The following is a 20,913-nucleotide window of genomic DNA, read 5'->3' as shown; positions in this document are numbered from 1 at the left end:
ACACACACACACACACACACACACACACACACACACACACACACACACACACACACACACACACACACACACACACACACACACACACACACACACACACACACACACACACACACACACACACACACACACACACACACACACACACACACACACACACACACACACACACACACACGGTTTGAGATATAAGTTTGACTAAATCAATACCAGCGAAATTATTTAGGCTAAAAGCCCACCGTAAACACAGTAAACAACACATATAGGCCCATACACAGCTACTAAAGATAAACATTTTATTAGTTTTTCACTCACCGTTTGACTTCTTTACGGGAAAAGTAGGCTACGTCCTTGTATAACGTGCGCTTCATAAATTCACCTCTTGTGACCGTTCAAGCCCACAGCAACAGTCTGGCTTGGTGAAGTGCACCGCTGGAACTTAGCCTATCGTCTTTTATTTTTGGTTTCATAATCACACATGTGGAATTGTGCCTTGGCATATTGAACCGTCGGCCTAATGCGTCTCCTTTTTGAAAAGTCGGACAAACGGACCTTCGGACCAATGGGTTCCGTTTTCGGAACATTGAACCGTCGGCATAGTGGCATGTCGATCTAATGGGAAATATTTCGGACCATTGACACGTCGGAACAATGAGACGTCGGAATTACGGCATGGCACCGTACCATCGCCATGTTCCACATTGTAAAACCGAGTTTAAAAGAATGCCCCTGAAGTTTTGCATGAAAGAAGGTGCAACATATTCTCACTTATGTGTTGTTATACCGGGTTTTAGGCTCATTGCGTCCTGTAATGTCAAACACATTGCGCAAATCCTAATGCAGTGGAATTTAGGTCTGTAAAAGGCTGCCTTGACATGAGGCCCATCGAACAGATGTCTGGGAAGAAATCGAGACTGATACAGAGACAAGAACATCACAACTTAAATTCTTGACTTCAATAAAAATGACAGCAAGTGTTAAAGAATGGACATTCAATATTGTTTGGCTTGTATTTTCTTAAATAATTTAAACAGAATAGGCCTATATGTTATAAGCATACAGTTTGGATAATTTGTTACATTCGGGTGATGACAAAGACGGAGCATTTGTATTTCACCAAACAACACGTATAGTCTAGTAGTTAATTAAAAAAAATACATAAAAATACATTGACACCAAAATCGCTATCATAGCTTATGTTTTGTCAGCAGCTGTGCTCCAAAAAAATAAAACATTGAGCCATTAGACATTTGTTCAGAAATGTTATTTGAAAAGGAGAAGTGGAAAATGTCTATTGAGCTCTTTTTATTAGTTTAAAACATGTTAGTTGGGATTGCCAAATATTTTGTCTTCTAAATTGTTTAATTTCCTGTACTAAAACAGAAACACCATCTATCTTAATTACCCCTAGAACAGTAAATGAGAAAGGAACCTCCCTGACACCCATAATCCATCTTTATCCGGTCGTCGCAGACTTACTACAGTCACATAATCATAGACTGCAAACTAATGCAAAAAAAAACTAAAACACACGAAAGCAAAAACACAAATTAAGGGAACTTAATGGACTTAGTGACACATTAGCATGCCCCTATTTGGCGTTCAACAACACAGGCATCGAAACAAACTAATTTTCTACATGAGACCCAAATAACATTCAGTGGGTGTGTTTTGTTCAATAAACACAAAGGGTCCGGGTCTGGTCCTTCATGATGTTTTAAATGATATGCAACCTTTATAGTGGAAACATCAGAAACATGCACTCTCACTCTCTCTCTCTCTCTCTCTCTCTCTCTCTCTCTCTCTCTCTCTCTCTCTCTCTCTCTCTCTCTCTCTCTCTCTCTCTCTCTCTCTCTCTCTCTCTCTCTCTCTCTCTCTCTCTCTCTCTCTCTCTCTCTCTCTGTACCTCCCCCTCAAATGCACCAGCTTACAGCACCTTACAGTCCTCTCCACAGCCACCACCACCACCAACGGCCTCTTTTCTGTTCAGCTCCTTCCCAGCAACCTGGTGCCCGGGGTGGGCATGCAGGTGGCCGCCTGCCGCCTGGTGCCTGGAGGTCTGCTGAGCCCTGGAAGTCTGGTCCCGGTCGGCAGACCTCAGGCCCGGTCTGTGCGGCTCCACGCGGAGGTAGGCGTGGGCGCGGTGGTGCTGGGGCACGCTGCCGCTGAAGTCGATGACACGGCACTCGTAGGTGCCCTCATCGGAAGGCTTGACGCTGGACAGGCGCAATTTGTGGGAGATGTTGCTGCCGGCGACCTTCACCACCTGGTGGGCCCCAACGGGTGTCAGGCATTCAAGAGGATAAGCTTTTTTTATTTGAGGATTTGAACTGTGGTTCTCAGCAGAGGCTGGAGGCTCAGTGGCACTAAGAGCTAAGGCGCTATGACTACACAGGCGATACGCCTTGTAATGACCAAGGTTGGAGTCCAACCTGCCATCCTATGCTGCATTTCATCCATTCTCACATCCAACCCATTTTCCTGTCTCTCGCCTGGCCATAAAATTAATACAAAATCTGAAAAAAAAACATTAGTGGATGCTTCAATCCAAAGTGACTCGAATGTGTTTGATTGGCAGCCGAATGGTTCTTGAGCAAGATGACGCCTATCTGAATGCTGATGATTATATTCATAAATTCATCCTCAATTGCTTTTGATTAATGCGTCTGCTAAGTGGTTTCTCCTACATTTAGAGAACATCTTGCTCAGGGATGCAAACATATAATAAACAAATCAATACAAATAGTCCAGGCGCTGAAAGTCTAGGGCTTCTTAAAGTTTTAACTCACACTTATTTTGGTTGCATCCTTGGACATCTGCTCCAGAGGCACCACCTGCACACAGTTAATAAAGAACATGTTATGAGCAAAGGAAAGATTAGATGAGCACTGTCCACAATTAGCAGCTTGTCTACAGGCTTTATAGAAGTAGAGTTGTTTATGTTGTTTATACTTTAAAAGAGAACATTATCAATGAGCTTTGCCGTTTTATATAACTGATCTGCTCAACATCAAGCCTTGATGAGCAATGTGTGTGTGCATACGAGGCAGAGAGGATATGTGTTAGTTATGTGTGTGTGTGTGTGTGTGTGTGTGTGTGTGTGTGTGTGTGTGTGTGTATGCCTGAATAACTATGTGCACACATATATCTGTGCCTGTGTGAGTAAGTGTCTGCTTGTGTGTGTGTCTATGTTTGTATACATGTGTGCATGCGTGCGAGTGTTTGTGTGTATCTGTGTGTGTGTGTGTGTGTGTGTGTGTGTATGTTTTTGTGTGTTTGTGTGCATGTGAATATGTCTGTCAGTGTATGTATGTGTGTGTCTATGTGTGTGTGTGTGTGTGTGTGTGTGTGTGTGTGTGTGTGTGTGTGTGTATGTATGTGTGTGTGTGTGTGTGTATGTGTGTGCGTGTGTGTGTGCATGAGGGTGAGTGCGTCTGTGTCTCTATGTTTGTGTATGTGTGTGAATATGTGTGCGTGCATGCTCCAATCTACTCAGATGAGAGTTTCTGTGCGGGGGCAACAAGGTATTCTTCGGGGTATAGGTATGAATAATGCAGGAGAGAGACAGTGATTTAAAAAATCTATTTCTTCTTTGGTGCCAATTATAGTGTCTCGAGGCGCAAGAGGGGAGTCTGAGTTCCCTCATGTTGGGGAAGCTAACATGTTTCCCAAATGCTAGCGAATGCTAATCAGCAATTATCAATCCCTTCCTGTGCCGCAGGCTCTCTGTTGTGGCTAATATTGCATGTGTGTCTCCATGATGCATGTGAGCAAGATGTGACTAGATTGGTGGGATGCAAAGTCATCCATAATAAATGATGGCTGTGTTCTCCTACAAAAAAAAAAGAGTCTCTATTAGCCTAGAGTGGAGGAAAGAGAGGAGGTACAATCCAAATAAAAAAGGGTGAATAGGCAAATTACTGTAGTCTTTTAACCCAACCTGTTGCTTTTAAAATGGTATAGAAAAGATTCTTCTCGTGAAAAAGACAGATAATGATGTTTCTTTCTGATCTGTAAGAAACCTCTGTTAAAAAAACATTAATTACATTCTAATTTGAATGCGAAGTGTGCTTTCATAGCGCTAACACGAAAGGCAATTTACTGCAAGATATACTTAGTTGAATCCCCTGGCAGCACAACTAGACGCAGAAAAGCAGATCATTTCACACACAGTGTTGCTCTGTTTTAAAGTCAAACTGATAATCATACTACTAACACTATGAATAGCTCTTGGCCTTTTTCTTCTGAGGCCAGCCATTCACACATTCAGTCACATTGTATTCCAGGACCAATGTCCTGTTTCTCACCTGGTTGGTGCTGATGATCTGGCCTGGCCGGCGTTCCTCCTCCTCCTCCTCCTCCTGCTGCTGCTGCCAGCTCCCGTGTTTCCTCGAGTACCACCACTGGATTTCCAGGGAGTAGGACGGAGCGCCGGCCCCCCGGAAGGAGCAGGCCATCTCTACATCCTCCCCACTCTGGGTGGTCGTGTCATGGGGAACCTCGGTGAAGATCGCTGGGGAGGGAGAGAACAGAGAAAGATGAGAGAGAGAGAGAGAGAGAGAGAGAGAGAGAGAGAGAGAGAGAGAGAGAGTTATTATTTGACTGAGAGTTTGGTGGAAAAAGTCATGTTTTTGTAATCTATTCTGCAGAAGTATTAATCAACTGGCACATGACTAATGTGTGGTATTCAGGGTGTCATTTGCACTTAAGGATAAGAAAACTCATGTGAAGCGAAGCCTAAGAAAAAGTACATGACGGGTAAAAAAAAACATATGCCGTATAAAATAATGTTACATCCGTTGTGTGAAGTAATAAGTCAAACTACTCGCTTTTAATTACTTTTGTAATTTGCATTGCCTTTCCCTGTAACTCATGTATCAATTAATGCTAGCTTAATGTGTATGCAATTCAATTAGCCTGATTTGATTGTTTTTTAATGTAGATGGGAGAGTTTTCAGTTGATTGTCGCCGGAAATGCATTGTCATTATTATACGCACACACACACACACACACACACACACACACACACACACACACACACACACACACACACACACACACACACACACACACACACACACACAGCATCAAATGCTCAATCTTTTTAACTAGCTCTCCTAAGACAACTCAGACAATGGCATCAGAATAGGACAGGTACACATAAAGACATAAGGCATAATCACAGGACGTGACCTAAGATGCAGCGTCTGAAGATATGAATCCAATGTGTTTGATACGCAACACGGAGACAATAGGACACATCAACAACAGAATGACAATAATATAATAACGAACAGTTTATTCAAGCAGAGTACACTGCTTGCATAAACCATACAGGCAGTATTCTCTTCAGAGCCAATCAAACAAAATACAACATCATAGTTATTTAGCATAACATGCAGACTAATAACTCATTATCAGGAATTTGATTTAGAGGAACCGGGTTAGGTTTGCTCCAGGATGTCTCCATGAAGGCTGCGGACATCGGGTTTCAAACCAGAACCAAATACAATGTAAACCCTTGAGACACATCAGAGCGAGTATAAATAATATGTAAATCATTACGATCAGTTCAGTGCCAAATCCACCTTGCATAGACCGTGTTTTCTGTAGCATACGAATGAATCTGCTTCATGTACAGCGAAGTGGCCCCTCAGGCCATCCACGTAGGTTTACAATGCGTCAAAACCAAATCACAAGCCACAAATGGCATCACACTCCATTAGGCCCTCGATTATGCATCTTCTAAAACATGCTCTACCCCTCTCCTGCCCTCTATTTCGCTTTCTTTTTCTCTCACTCTCCCTCTCTCTCTCTCTCTCTCCCCCTCTCACTCTCTTCCTGCTGCTAGCTGTATCGATGTAATGACCATGTGAAAATATCACAGGCCTGCATGAGAACTACTGAACTAATAGATTTCTTTGTATTGCTTTTGTTAGCCTAATATTCGCAGGGCCGAGGACATTTAGGGAAATGTGTCAGAATCTATATTGTGTTGTAGGTGAACGTCCCCTGGGGGTAGCAGGGCGATACATTGAGGAGCTGCTAAATAAACGGCCCAATATCGGTAGATAGATTGAATTCAAAAGGGGCAGTAACGTTAATAACATGGTATGAAATTCTGAATATAGGGAGATGTTAAGGCCCAATACCATTTCTACCCCATACCCCTTCCCCTTACCTCTCCCCCTTGTTTTGAAGGGATAAGGCCCAATCCCATTTCTACCCCTTACCCCTTCCCTTTACACCTTCCCCTTACCCCTTCAACACAAGGGGGAGGGGGAAGGGGTAAGGGGTAGAAATGGGATTTGGCCGAAGACTGAGAGAGGGCAGGAACAACAGTGTGCAGCTCTACATAGTTTGCTTTGCGTTTGATATTAGGCCGATCATGAACTCTCTCAGAGAGCAAACCCCAGCACTGCACTGAGTAGAAATAAAAAGTGTGTCATTGCTTTCAAGGAAAACCAATAGCACTAATCAACTGCCGTGCCCCCTTGAATTAATGGGAAAACACATGAAAATTAGCAGATTTTTATGATCACATTCAATTATAAAATATATATTTTGTAAAAAGAAAAAGTTTTACTCCATGTAGATCATAAACCCTTGATAACAAATGACTAATTTGAATCAGTTGACAAAGGTACGCGTTGCGGTGCTTTTTATTCAGAAAAGCTCCCTGTTTACTTGTCTTTGTTTACAGGCCAGTGTTGGCCTCTTAAATATGGAGGCGACATTGACGAATGATCCATAGGCCAATGCGGCGTCAATCTGTTTATGTCTATGGTTCATAGGGCTGGAGTGGTTGGGACAATCAGATTTGGATAGATCTTAATTAAAGTAAGAAGCGATAATACAAATTATGAAGAGATACAAAATGTACTATACCAATAGGCCCATTCTAACTCTTACCCTATAAACATATGAGTAATAAAAAAGTAAACACAGCATGCAACCGCTGAATTCTATCACCAGGGACAAGTTTATGGAATATTACTCGTGCTTACAGAGGCATTGCATTCAAACTAAAATCACATCAATATTATTGAGGAATATTACATCTAGCTTTCTCTGTCTCGAGAGGATGGCCGATAAAAATACTACTTTAACAAAAGCTTGAGTTTGTGCAAAACAGCAGCACACAATGTTATTATTAAATCTTGCCCCCTCCCCTCTCTTTCTCCACTGCTGTCTCCTGCTGTACTTTATTCCTTCTTGTTCTTTCCTCTTGAAAGATTGACAGATCCAAGGGCAAATAACAAACTCCTATCCTTGAGATCAGGTGAATTTTGGTACACGGACACAGGAGAACATATTGTTCTCTCAGAGTTGTCAATCAAAACAATGACTCATAAGGGTCATGCTACAGTGCTTTGAGTTGGCTCTCTGTGCCTCAATATTTCAATGTAGGAGCTTAGTTTTTAATCATGGTTGCCTGGCTAATTTATGACATGTTAAATATTTCTTCAATGACTGCCTTAGTAAGCCATGACTAAATATTTATTGTATTTAATCAGCTTTTATTCCTTTAACACAGTCTTTCTAAAATATAGATACAAAAAAATCCAAGATACCTTCTATTGGCCGTATCATTGTGTGTGTGTGTGTGTGTGTGTGTGTGTGTGTGTGTGTGTGTGTGTGTGTGTGTGTGTGTGTGTGTGTGTGTGTGTGTGTGTGTGTGTGTGTGTGTGTGTGTGTGTGTGTGTGTGTGTGTGTGTCCGTCCACATGGTTAATTGAGGACTTCTGGAGCTGAGAGAGCTACAAGGTCATTTCAGTTTGTTTTTTTCAATCTCTTGCTGGGATGTGTGTGATGGTCCGTGTGTGTGTGTGTGTGTGTGTGTGCGTGTGTGTAGGTGTCCGCGTTTATGTGTGTGCGTGTTCCACGCCTGTTGCTCAGTAACAGAGACAATCTGATGTATCCGACTCCTCTATACTACTCCTCATCGCGCTCTGTTGCTGTGCAGGGAATCCCAAGGTGTGTGACTGCTCAGTGATTCTCTCCAGTGGTTCCATAGGGCCCCCAGCCCACGGAGCTAGAGTGGCTCAAACTCACTTTTCTCCCCAACGCTTGGGAAGCATGAATCAAACAGGAAGACATCGCTCTGTACCCTGCATGCATTAAACATATCAGCCCAACCCAGCCACATAGAACTGCTGTCAAAAGTCTTCACTTTAACAGCTGAGAGCTGCACGTACCTTATTGAAAAAAAGTTTCTGTATGAGAAATCGTCTCGATTGTTATATATGTCCTTGGAATATCTTAGCGGCAGAGGTGTGACAGCAACTGTCGCACTGAATAGAAAAATGTTGTCAAAAGAAACATGGATATGAGGTTTGCTGTTGTAGTGACACAGACACACGCCAAAGTAACACACATAAGTTCCAGTGTTTTGATATTAAAGTTGATAAGGGACACAAGCACACACAAGCACGCACGCACACACACCAATATTTTTTCTTCTTTCTCCATTTTAAAGTGCAGCCAAGGGCTATGAAGGACCAGGATCTGCAGGAGCAGGTCCTCATTCTGGTGAGGTAAAGATCACTTGGGACCAGGTTCAGGCCTGCAAGGTCACTTCACTGCCATTCTGATCCCCAGCTCTGAGATGTGTGTGTGTGGATGTGGATGTGTATGTGTATGCAAGGCCGCCTTAATGCACGGGCTTGCCTGGGCTGAAGCCCCAGGGCCTACGCCGATCGGGGGGCCTATCATGAGCTGCAGTAAAAAAATTTTTTATTTTTTTTATTTTATACTGGCCCATGATAGGCCCCCCGATCGGCGAAGGCCCAAGACAATGTGATTTTTTGTTTGGGGCTTACAAAGATCAGAGGCCTATCATCAGCCAAGAAAAAAGAGGGCCAGTGGCCCCTTGACACCACAGCCACAGTCGTCTCACACCCCCCCCCCCCCCTCAACAACGGCAAAATGTCGGAAAAAAGTTACACATCTTCATTGTAAGATCCCCTCTCAGGGGGCCTACGAAACCTCTCAGCCCCAGGGCCCAATGGCAGGTTAAGGCAGGCCTGTGTGTATACATGTGTATGCGTGTGTGTGCGTGTGTGTGTGTGTGTGTGTGTGTGTGTGTGTGTGTGTGTGTGTGTGTGTGTGTGTGTGTGTGTGTGTGTGTGTGTGTGTGTGTGTGTGTGTGTGTGTGTGTGTGTGTGTGTGTGTGTGTGCACAAAGTATAAGAGTAGAATCTTCCACTCTTCCAGGCTTTCCAGGGTGTGAGCCATTGCTAAATAATCTTCTTTTCAGAAAAAGTATTCCAGGCTTGCTGTGACACAAACATACAGATATACACACCCAAGCATTCACTCAAGCACACAGACACAGGCACATGCACACATAGACGTTCATTGTGTCTCCAATCACACCAGGCAGTCAGAAACTGCCTGGTGTGAGAGTCGGTCCTACAAAGGTTAAAACAAACACTGTGAATGTATTTAAAACAGAGTTGCCCGCGGAAATGTTCCGTTCACCTTTTTTTTTTGCATCTTTTTTTTATGCAAGAAATGCAAATGCTTTATAACATAATGCTGTTGCATTTTCAAGCAACACTATTTTATTTTGTATGGAATCAAACGATTTTGTCGTTCAATGCGTCAACTGCAGTTAGGGTAAGTATTTATCGTACAATGCAGCTCATGTAAATGTACATTACTCCATATGTATTTCATTGAGTTAAATCAACTGTTCAAAGGAAGAAGACATACATAATGAAGCTAGCATCAGTACTATGCCACCACCATCGATGGATGTTAAAACCTTTGGCTCAAACTCCTTCCTGTCTCTGATGGCTCTCACTCCTCCTCCTCCTCCTCCTACACCTCCTCCTCCTCCTCCTCCTCCTCCTCCTCCTCCTCCTCCTCCTCTCTGTCTTGGCTTTATTGATCTGACACTTGTCAAAGCGCTTGGCTTCGCAGATTCTCTGATCGATGCCCCTGTGAGACAACAGCGCGTATGTCGATGGAAGACCCAACACAGTCTGCTCATAGAATAATTCCAGATGGTTTAGTTGTGTGTATTAAACAAACCATATCCAATCGATGCAAAAACATATTCACCGCTCATAAATGTTAGCATGATGAGCAAAACATGCGCCTTGCGATATCGATAAGTAGCGACTCCCCTCGGAGGAGGCTGAAGCTACTGTTCATATGACGGATGTGTTTGCCTGCCCTTGCCATTTCTAAGTATAGATTTTCATAAAGGGACTACTGTCATGATCCACTTTTAGAGGTGGTATGTGAGGCTTGTTTTGATGCAAGCACACAGATTTAAAAAATGTGCCCCTGGGTGCAGTTTTAACTGTGTTAGCTCACGGGCACCAATATATTCAGGTCCAAAACAACAAAGGGATGGCTGCTGGTGTGGTGGTAGGCCTATCCACTGAAAACTCATTAAAGATTTAAGACGAAAGGGAGGAAAATAATGAAATAAAGAGAGGCTGAAGTGTGTACAATATCCGAGGAAATGAAGACACACAGCTTGAATCCAGAAGTAGACATCGCTTCGATCAGATTTTCTGTGAGTGCCATGCAAACGGAGATGGATATGTTGCAAGTGGCACAAAGGTGGATGTGTCATTCTCTCTGTCTCTCTCCATCTCGCCCTTTTCTCTTCCACCCGTTGGGATGCTATGCTCTGTAAGAATTCTAGGGGGCTAACTACAAAGAACTTGAATCTAGTCCAACTGTTGAGCAAACAAAGAGAGAGGGAGAGAGAGAGACAGTGAGAGATTGTTGTCTTCTTGTCTTCTGACCCACTCAAATCAAACAAAAAAAATATTTGAATGATGTTTCCTTGAATAGTTATTGATGTTAATGTTACTTTGACCTTTGCATTCTGGAAGCACTGTTAACCTATCCTTTTCATATCTCTCATCAATGAGCTGTTAATTTCCAAAACAAATAATTTAGAGTTAGATGCTCAATTTCTTTGCATATCAATAGACGCTGTGAAAGGAAGGGCAACACACCCATAACTCAAACAAGGAAGAGCACACCAACTCACCAGTGGGTACGGCGTATGTGTGTAAGAGCAAAGAACAGGTCAAGGGTATAGATAGAAGGATGGGGTTTTGAAGAGGGGCTCAGCTGCAAGCTAGCTGAGAGTGCTATGGGGACTCCATCTCCAGGTTAAGTACAGACATCTCTAAACTGAAGAGCAGTAACACAGCCCCACAGAGAGGACAGCTTCTAAAATGGTAGTTCCACAGACCAGACCTATGATGAATAATCAAAACTGGCTGAGCGGGGCGTTTGCCTCTTGCTTCTAATTTGTTAAGGCCAATCATGTTGCTTGAGATCTGTAGGCGCATAATTGGCCAATAACTGTGAACACAAACCGAGACAGCACTAGTCAACTGTAAAAAAGTGTCTGTAAAGGTTTCATATAAACTCTGTGTAAACTGGCCAATGTATAAATAATTGTGTTAAAAGGCTCTTTAGAAAGCTATATCCAGTATCCACTCAAACTAATGCGTTTTACTTTGGTCGAATTTCCCTGTAATGAAACAGGAAACAAGGCTTAACTCTGCCCCTTCCGTTTTTGGTTTCCAGCCCAGGCCATGTGCCGTCTCCCCCCAGATATTCTGTTGCAACATAGACGGTGGATCTGAGATTACTAAAACAAGAACTATGACTCCTCCATCAGACTGGCATACAGATTCAGTGAGAAAAAAAGGGATGTGGGGACGTTGCTGCCACAAAAAGCCAGCAGACCTGATTCCCACGTCAGAGGGCTCACTGATTTGACGAATACTTTAATAACCGGAGAAGCCCGCAGGATTACGGTGGGAAACAATAAGCAAGGTTTCTTTATAACGAAGATTAGTCCTACTGCAGATATTATTTCCAATCTTAAAAGGCTTAAACTCAGACTGCAGATCTTAAAACCATTGAAAGTTAAATCATTTCAGTACGTGGCAAATATCAACGCCTTCCTTAATTTGTTGGTCGTCTTTTATTTTACAATGGCAATGAATACTTACCTCAATGTTAATAATGACCTTGCAATGACAGAGTCAAAAAGTTGCACAATCCATTAACGGCATTAACTGATTAATGTATAGCCTAGTTTCAAATGACTGGAAAACAATTTGAAATCACTATAACCACAAAGGAAACAACAAACCGCAGAGAACTCGGTTTATGCAGTCTGTTTATGTAGCGGTAAGGGGGGGAGGGGGGTGGTGAAGACCACAGTCCCCTCCTTGAGAGGGAGTAATGGCCTTCCTTCGCTCTCAGTTCAAGGTGGAAGGCAGAATAATGAAATACAAAAGGTGTGGGTAATCAAGTGAGAGCCCGTCTGCCTGGGACGGCTGATGGGCCGGGGCTCCGCGAGTGCATTTCTCAAGGCCCCAGGGACGGAAGCTATGGCAGGGGCCTGTCCCCCCTTCCCCACCCCACACACGCAGACTTCAGGGCCGGCTGGGACGCCACCGCTGAAGGTGACACCACGTAGCGGAGCTCGGGGGCCTTCGGGCGAGACTCATAACGTCTCTCTCTCTCTCTCTCTGGCTCTGGATCTCTCTCTCTCCCTCATGAACGCCACCAGCGTTATCTCCTGGCTGGTGTTGCTGACCTGGAGGAAGGGTTTTATTCTGTGTTGGTATGTATATTGGTTTCTATATACATACCGGAAGGTATTGCTTTGGATGACTAGATGTAAGCTATGGACTTAGCAGAGTAGCCTGTGGTCGAATCTCATGCATTTGGAAATAGAAAGGATAAATTATGCTTACAAATGTATACATAAAGGATCATTTCCAGTGATGCTCTATAGGGGTAACCACATGCAAATATATACTATCATGCAACTGACTATGTCACGATCAGTGCTAGCAGGGCAGCAGGAACACATAGGATATATATATATTATAGATAATAAATAAATATAATAGATATAAATAAATATATAAAACTGACCTACAAGGGAACAAATAAAGTGAACTGGTTTACAGGTCTATAGGGAGAGACTGTTGAGGGATGGAGGTGTAGGTGGGAAGATTGACAAGGGAGCTCAGGTGAGGGAAATGAAGTGATTGCCGATGGGAGTGGCAGAATCAGTGAAGCAAGGGGAAAAGTATAATGACATCTGGTGGACAGGTGGAGAATGGGAACTAAATAACGAAAGAGGGATAGTATGAAAGATGACTTACTGACCTACTCTCTCTTCGTCAAATATTTCTTTGTTTGAAACTGCATACACTACATAGATATATTTATATAGCAAATAGATAACTCCCAATGTTTACTATGGGCTGACCTCTGCATTTTAAGTTTCTGAAAATAAGTTTCTTGGAAGATATTAAGACCCTAATTAGTCAACTAAATATTGGCATCTGAGCAACATCCCACCAGGACTCCCTCCTATAATCTTGACAGGCCAACACACTTTCATCCAAAGAGACTCATGGTGAAGCCAGGGATCGAACCCAGTTGGCTCCACGTGGCTTGTCTCAAAAATACGACTATTGGTTCACATCTTAAGGCTGATGGTGGGCCAAATCGGAGTAAATGGGGCGATATACTTTCTAACTAATCATGTTGCAGGTGGCAGAGATCTGTAAGCTCATAATTGGCCAACACAAACTTAGCCGGCAGTAGCAGACTTTAAAATATAATCTCAAAGGTTTTAAAAGAACACCATGTAGAATTTAAAAGTGTAAAAATACGCTTAATACAATCCAGTTACGAATAGCCTCACCCACTCATAAATACTTTTATCTTAGGTGACATATCTTGGTGAAATAAACAGGAATAAGGCAAGACATAACTACGCCCCTTTCAACCTACTGTATATATATTCAGCCCAATACTGCCCTGCCCCTCATAACATCTGTCTGCTCTCCAAGGACAATTAACAGCCACCAGGCCTATCTGTCTCCGGTCCTCCACCACCATACTGCTAACAAAACACTCTCTCTCTCTCTCCCTTTCTCCCTCTCCTGTCTGACAATACGACTACCAACAATCCCTCCACTGGCCCCACATCGGATCCACGGTCTGAATGAGAGCATCCATTCAAGTCAAAGCCAGGGGAAGAAGGAGGGTTGTGTTGCCGTACCTTGGAGACGTTGCATATAGAGGTGATGGTGGGAGATAGGAGATACATGGATAGGTTATCACAATGTGCCTGATAACGACACACACACATTCACACAGACGTACACACACACACACACACACACACACACACACACACACACACACACACACACACAAACACACACACACACACACACACACACACACATTCCCTGATTTTATTACTCATCACTCCCGACATATGATAATTATAATGTATTTATGTCCAGCCCCACAAACACACACACACACACACACACACACACACACACACACACACACACACACACACACACACACACACACACACACACAGGTATTGTGTTCCCACATCAGTGCGCGTGGGGGGATTGGGATAGCAGCCAACTGTGACAGGGACTAACCACTCTTATCGGAAATAAACAAGCATCTAAGGAGGGTTTCTCTGGACCGGCGCACATAAGAAAGGGTCCTCCGTTCTACATGAAGTACACTCTCTCTCTTCTCTCTCTCTCTCTCTCTCTCTCTCTCTCTCTCTCTCTCTCTCTCTCTCTCTCTCTCTCTCTCTCTCTCTCTCTCTCTCTCTCTCCCTCTCCCTCTGTCTCTCTGTCTCTCTCTCTCTCTCTCTCTCTCTCTCTCTCTCTCTCTCTGTCTCTGTCCCTCTCTCTCTCTCTCTCTCTCTCTCTCTCTCTCTCTCTCTCTCTCTCTCTCTCTCTCTCTCTCTCCCTCTCCCTCTCCCTCTCTGTCTCTCTGTCCCTCTCTCTCTCTCTCTCTCTCTCTCCCCCCCTCTCTCTCTCTCTCTCTCCCCCCCCCTCTCTCTCTCTCTCTCTCTCTCTCTCTCTCTCTCTGTCTCTCTCTCTCTCTCTCTCTCTCTCTCTCTCTCTCTCTCTCTCTCTCTCTCTCTCTGTCCCTCTGTCCCTCTTTCTCTGCCGCCGCCTGGGGGGCAATTCATCACCAACCTGGCCAACCCATGCCTGGCCACAGGAACATCTGGTGATAACGTCACAAGAAAACAGCTGCTCTTGTTTCACAACGACAGAGAAACATTGCTTGTTGTGATGTTTAGCCGCAATTTCAATGGATCTTTCAAATCACCAGCTTAATCCAATCAAATATATGCAGGTCTCTTTCATAGCGAAGTCCCATTGTTGGATATCTCTGCTCTCTGTACTGGTGACTCTACGCCTATAGTCTGAGCGTTGGACAAACAGCAGTTAATACCCTATTTAATTAACTCCCTCTGGATGCAGGGTACTAATTGATTTTCTAACCTGTCGAGGGCAGCTAATCCATTGCAGAGCTACTCTGTACCCAAGTTAAATTGAACTAAAGATACGAAGTTAAGCAGAGGCCGGCTCCTGGGACGGCCGTTGGAGACACGATGATGAAGTGGTATTCACACACTTTATCATTGAATTACAGTAAATCTATCGGGGGACTGTAGAGAGAGAGAGAGAGAGAGAGAGAGAGAGAGAGAGAGAGAGAGAGAGAGAGAGAGAGAGAGAGAGAGAGAGAGAGAGAGAGAGAGAGAGAGAGAGAGAGAGACAGACAGACAGACAGACAGACAGACAGACAGACAGACAGACAGACAGACAGACAGACAGACAGACAGACAGACAGAGAGAGACAGAGCTGCAGTGGTGTGTAATTTGGAGCATGGTCATTATGCAAACAAACTAACGACAACAAGTCATTGTAACCCTCTTAAGCCGTTTTAACGGTATACTAAAAACAATAACGGTTGTCAACAAAAGAATAAAAGCTGTGGACCTGACATGCATGACACAGTGAGTGTTTTAGACTATATCCGGAGGAATGAATGCAACCCGGGCATGATTTTCACCATAGCAAGGGACCAAGGAATTGGTTGGAATTAAATAATGAGATCAAGAGGATCAGATTATTCATGGTGCCATATTCATGTAAATAAAAAATATAAATATCTTTATACTCTTTACAATCTCTCAAAACTATTTTCCATCAGCGACATGCTTGCTCTGAGAGAGAGACAGAGACTATGTTTGGATGAACCACGCACATGCCAAGCACACAGGCGTGTGTCCCAAACAGCAGAAGTATTTTGTTTTCAAATGGACATGATGCACTTCATGCATATCAGCCAGGAGGGTTGGCATTATGGGAAAAAAATACTTTGGAGAGATATTGTTTGCCTGGCAAAAGTTACAGAGAAATGTCAGTTTTATTTAAAATGTGCTGAGATTAATTGTTAATATACTTTTAAATTATAGAAAAGAAAACAACGTATTATACTATACTTTTACGAGTTTTTTTACGATTGAGTTAATAACTATCATAATGTCTCAAAATATATGTATATATGTAATATATCTATCAAGTATTTTCACGCAGGTCACACATGATGTAAAACCCTTACTATAATATTTCAGATGAAAAAGAGAAAACATATCTATGTATAGACATTGGATAGATAGAGAAAACATATCTATGTATAGACATTGGATAGACAGACAGACAGACAGACAGACAGACAGACAGACAGACAGACAGACAGACAGACAGACAGACAGACAGACAGACAGACAGACAGACAGACAGACAGACAGACAGATAGATAGATAGACATTTACAATGGTCTATTGGTTAATCATTTGATTAACATTGACGATTTGCATTACAAATTGTAACTACAACACATGATGATACTTCATAACTCAGTTTGGTACTTCATTTGGGTGTTAAACATACACAAATAAGTAGGCTTACAATCGATTGAAACAAAGAAGGTGTTTAGAAATTACCATTTCCAGTGAGGTAATTGTCTACTTCGCCAAATCCAACAGTCTTGAAAGCGGTGTTAATCTGAACATAAAGCCCGGCGTAATGCAACATCCCTATCATCACTCCAAACGCCCCCATTGCTTCAGATCCTATTTCGAGCGATATATCTATAAAAAAAATATCACATTGGGAGCAGAATATCAATAACTTTTTACAGCCTTTCTAGTTTGTATAAATCTTCAATGAATAAGGCAATCCCCAAAAAAGTAAATTTGATGCGCGATTCTCCGTTGACAACATACTACAGCAACCGCCGCTGGGAGGTTTCCTCGGCGCGCCAGTGAGAGGCGCTTAAAGAGGCGGATGGAGAGACCCAGCGAGACAGGTGCTCGGGCTCATATGGTGAATAAACTGGGCGGAGTGATCCATAACGCTATGTTCGACAGGCTACCTTTCTCTGTAAAGTAGGCCGTAGCTCGAGGCGAGAACCATCCGATCAATCAGCTGTAATCAAGTTCGGTTAATCTAATCTCATCTGAAACCATCGTAACAAAAATCAACTTTTCCCCCCAATATTTATTCAGATTTGCACTACTTTCACTATTCCGCACAGAGAGAGGGGGTGTTAGTGTAGTTTAATACCGGCACGCTAAGTAATGTGTTATTGGCTTTGTATTACGAGAGAAACGGAAGCCATGCAGCTTTTTGTACGACGCTGCTGCCGGGGAAATATTGACCATGTGAGCAAGATAGCGGACATCATTCTTACACGAGCAACCCCGGGGATCCGCCATACATCAACCCCAAACATCTACCGGCCACAAGCTTTTTCTTCATAATCAGGCTGTTTAAAACAGCTGCGGCTGCTACCCTTGTTTTCACCCAGGTGTGGTTTATCATGTGGGGCGTCCCATGGACATCATTAGACCATGTACGGTGTTGGTCGTTAGCCATGAGCCTGGGTTACTAATTGGGGAGAAGGATTATGGCGCATTGTTATTTTCTCACATTAAACAAAGTTTAGTTTGTTTAACAAACAGATCCTGGAAGGCCCTGTGTGGATGATGGCAAACAGCTACAGATTCCGTTTTCATGATATTCGTGTTAAACAATGTGTCAAGCCCTTTTAGTTTTTTTCTCCAATTAGGTGCACTGTAGCTATCCTTCATGGCATTTGAGTTTATATTAATTAATTACTAATTACAAATCAAATAAATAAATGAAAATTAATTGAATTAATTTCCCTGTTCTGAATTTAAAATATCAATCATTCATCGCATAGCAACACAAACTCAGTCATTTCGGCTGAAAGTCTTCCATGAATGGGATTTTGGAAAGGAAAAGGTAAAACGCACCATAAGCGAAACAACCGATGCCAAGGCAACCACCTGTATCGCATATAGACATTTAACAGAAGCCAATTATTATATGCCAATTATTTTTTTTCCTGTGTGAAATTAGTTTTGATCAAAGGGGATTCTCTCCCTCTCTCTCTGGCTCTCCTGCCCATCAGGAGACATCTGGAGAGCGGAGAGCGTAAGGAGACACAGGTGGTCCCACGTCACCCCTTCAAAGCGGGGCGAGGGAATTTGAAAAGATTCATCCGCGTTGATGCTTTTACGATGACAGAGTGGGAAGAAAGAACTCAACCCTCGCTTTCACAACGATCTACAGAAGAATGACTGAAAACCCTGGACACCTGACCTGAGTGTATTTCCAGATTAACTTTCCAATTACTGCCATGGCAGGCAGGGGGTCCTAAATGATCTGCAATGACCCATGGAAGTCCAGAAGAGCCTGGAAGGTGGTGCTTTGTGGTTGAGGGTGAAATTGCGGCTGACACATGAAGGTAAGAAGCCTCCTGAATGACCCAGCAGCATCCTGGAAGCTCTGAACTCTTCAGCTCCCCAGTGCAGCTACCTCCCACTGCCATCCAAGTGTGCTTGTTTGTGTGTGTGTGTGTGTGTGTGTGTGTGTGTGTGTGTGTGTGTGTGTGTGTGTGTGTGTGTGTGTGTGTGGGTGTTGGTGTTGGTGTTGGTGTGTGTGTGTGTGTGTGTGTTGGTGTTTGTGTGTATTTGTGTGTGAGTGCGCACACATGTGTGTGTGTGTGTGTGTGTGTGTGTGTGTGTGTGTGTGTGTGTGTGTGTGTGTGTGTGTGTGTGTGTGTGTGTGTGTGTATGTGGTTCAGTTGAACGGAGAGTCTGTTGGAGGTAAAATGGAGGAAGTGGACGGGAGTTGGACTCCACCTGAGAGTGGATTTCAAAGCCAACAGCTTACTCACTTGTGAGTGTTTTGAAGCATGTCTGAAAGAAGCATGTCTCCAAGTGTATGCGTTTATGTCCACGTCTACATGTGTGTGTGTGTGTGTGTGTGTGTGTGTGTGTGTGTGTGTGTGTGTGTGTGTGTGTGTGTGTGTGTGTGTGTGTGTGTGTGCGCACATGTTTGTGTGTGTGTGTGTGTGTGTGTGTGTGTGAGTGCGCACATACGTGTGTGTGTGTGTGTGTGTGTGTGTGTATGTGGTTCAGTTGAACGGAGAGTCTGTTGGAGGTAAAATGGAGGAAGTGGACGTGAGTTGGACTCCACCTGAGGGTGGATTTCAAAGCAAACAGCTTCCACTGGGGCTTCATAACATCCATAATTTATAGAGCTGTCTTTGACACAGGGGGGTTCTTTACCTTGCGCGTGAAATACTAAAACACAAGCGCCGATGGTGCTTGAAGCACACTTTTGACAAATAGACACAATGTGAACGAAAATAACATTGTGCTTTACTTAGACATGTCTGTGTATTGACGTATTGTGTCAAACAACGTACAATACTCCCGGTGTCATTTAATTAATCTTAAAAATGTCAACCTGTCTTTAAATATATCTTGGTTTTGAACACGACAGAGCACAAATTCACAGAGTGATCTCGAGTAAGGTTTTGAAAAATGTAACACATCTGTTGATGCTGGAAAGGAAAGTAGCAATGAACCTCATAAATAGCTTCTCTCTGTTGCTACCCTACTGTGTTCTCATTTTTAGCGATCTCCCCCCATTCACCTCGCCTAACATTCAATGTCTCCATCTTAATATGTAGGTTCGTTAGTGCGCATAAAATGCTAGCCTCTGAAACAGCTCATGAATAATGAATGAGGCCCAAACTCTGAAGCTGTGCAGGGTATATCCAGTCGGCCACAATAACAGCTCTAAGGACAGGCCCATGCGTTTGAAGTATCGTGATGTTCTGCCCGGATGTTCTGTCCTTCGCACTGCTTATGCTTTTTGTTTTGGATCCTTTCGCACAATCTGCCATGATGTAGTCTGAAGGCTGCGAAGGGGCCTGAGGCAGTTTTTATCAACCCCTTCTCCCGTCTCCCTCGTCTCTCCACTTTCGCTTTCTTCTTCGGCATTTTCCCCTTTGAAATGGTGAAAGCCTTTAGCGTGTCAATGAGATTTTTTTTTGGTGTGTGTTACGGGCTGTAAGAGGCTTTTTGTCTGAGTGGAGATGTGGCATGTCTCCTCTCTGAGAACAGTGTCTCTCCTTTAGGGGGGTCAGGTTAGGGATAATGTGGTCTATGCAGCAGAATAGGGAAACTTAACAGCGTCTTCCATGTGATGCTGTTCTAACGCACCAAGAATTAAGTTTTCAGGGATTTGGAAAAAAATCAAACACACCTCAGTGTATGATTCGTATCAGGAAGAAAGATACACCAATGAAACCCAACCTCACAGTAAAACAAAGAGGAAATAACATCCAAAACGAAAAAGTGAACTTCAGTTGAAAATTCAATACTTTGTCAAACAATACTAACTTCTAACTTCTTTTCCCAGCCATTCCATCAGTTTTTTCCAGTTGTCCGGTTCCTCTCCTCTCCTCTGTCTCAATGCGCCATCTAAGTGGCCATTCAACAGAAATCACACCATGGCCCAAATCTCTTGACTATTTCCTGGTTCACTGGCCACAGCGCCCTTCCTCCCCTCCGTCCCCCACCCACTCTCCACCGCCCGCTCCCAGCTCCACCAGACACACACACACTGTTCCCTTTCTGTGCCTATTTCCAACTGGCTGACTGCAGCAGAGAAGCAAAGAGGCGTT

General features: G+C 43.4%; 1 protein-coding gene across 1 annotated transcript; it reads right to left on the bottom strand.

Annotated features, from left to right (window-relative positions):
• Positions 1–926: 926 nt before the first annotated feature.
• Positions 927–17,213, bottom strand: vstm2l (V-set and transmembrane domain containing 2 like). Its single transcript, XM_060069810.1, has 4 exons — positions 16,853–17,213; positions 4,308–4,513; positions 2,790–2,834; positions 927–2,266 (listed from the first exon to the last, which is right to left on the bottom strand). Exons 1-4 carry the CDS (start codon positions 16,968–16,970, stop codon positions 1,928–1,930), a joined length of 708 nt encoding a protein of 235 aa, XP_059925793.1. The 5' UTR covers positions 16,971–17,213; the 3' UTR covers positions 927–1,927.
• Positions 17,214–20,913: the final 3,700 nt, after the last annotated feature.

The sequence above is a fragment of the Gadus macrocephalus genome, chromosome 13 (genome assembly GCF_031168955.1).
Source record: "Gadus macrocephalus chromosome 13, ASM3116895v1".
Classification (NCBI taxonomy): Eukaryota; Metazoa; Chordata; class Actinopteri; order Gadiformes; family Gadidae; genus Gadus; species Gadus macrocephalus.
Note: the sequence above shows the minus strand (reverse complement) of the source record. Positions and strands in the feature narration are given on the sequence as shown.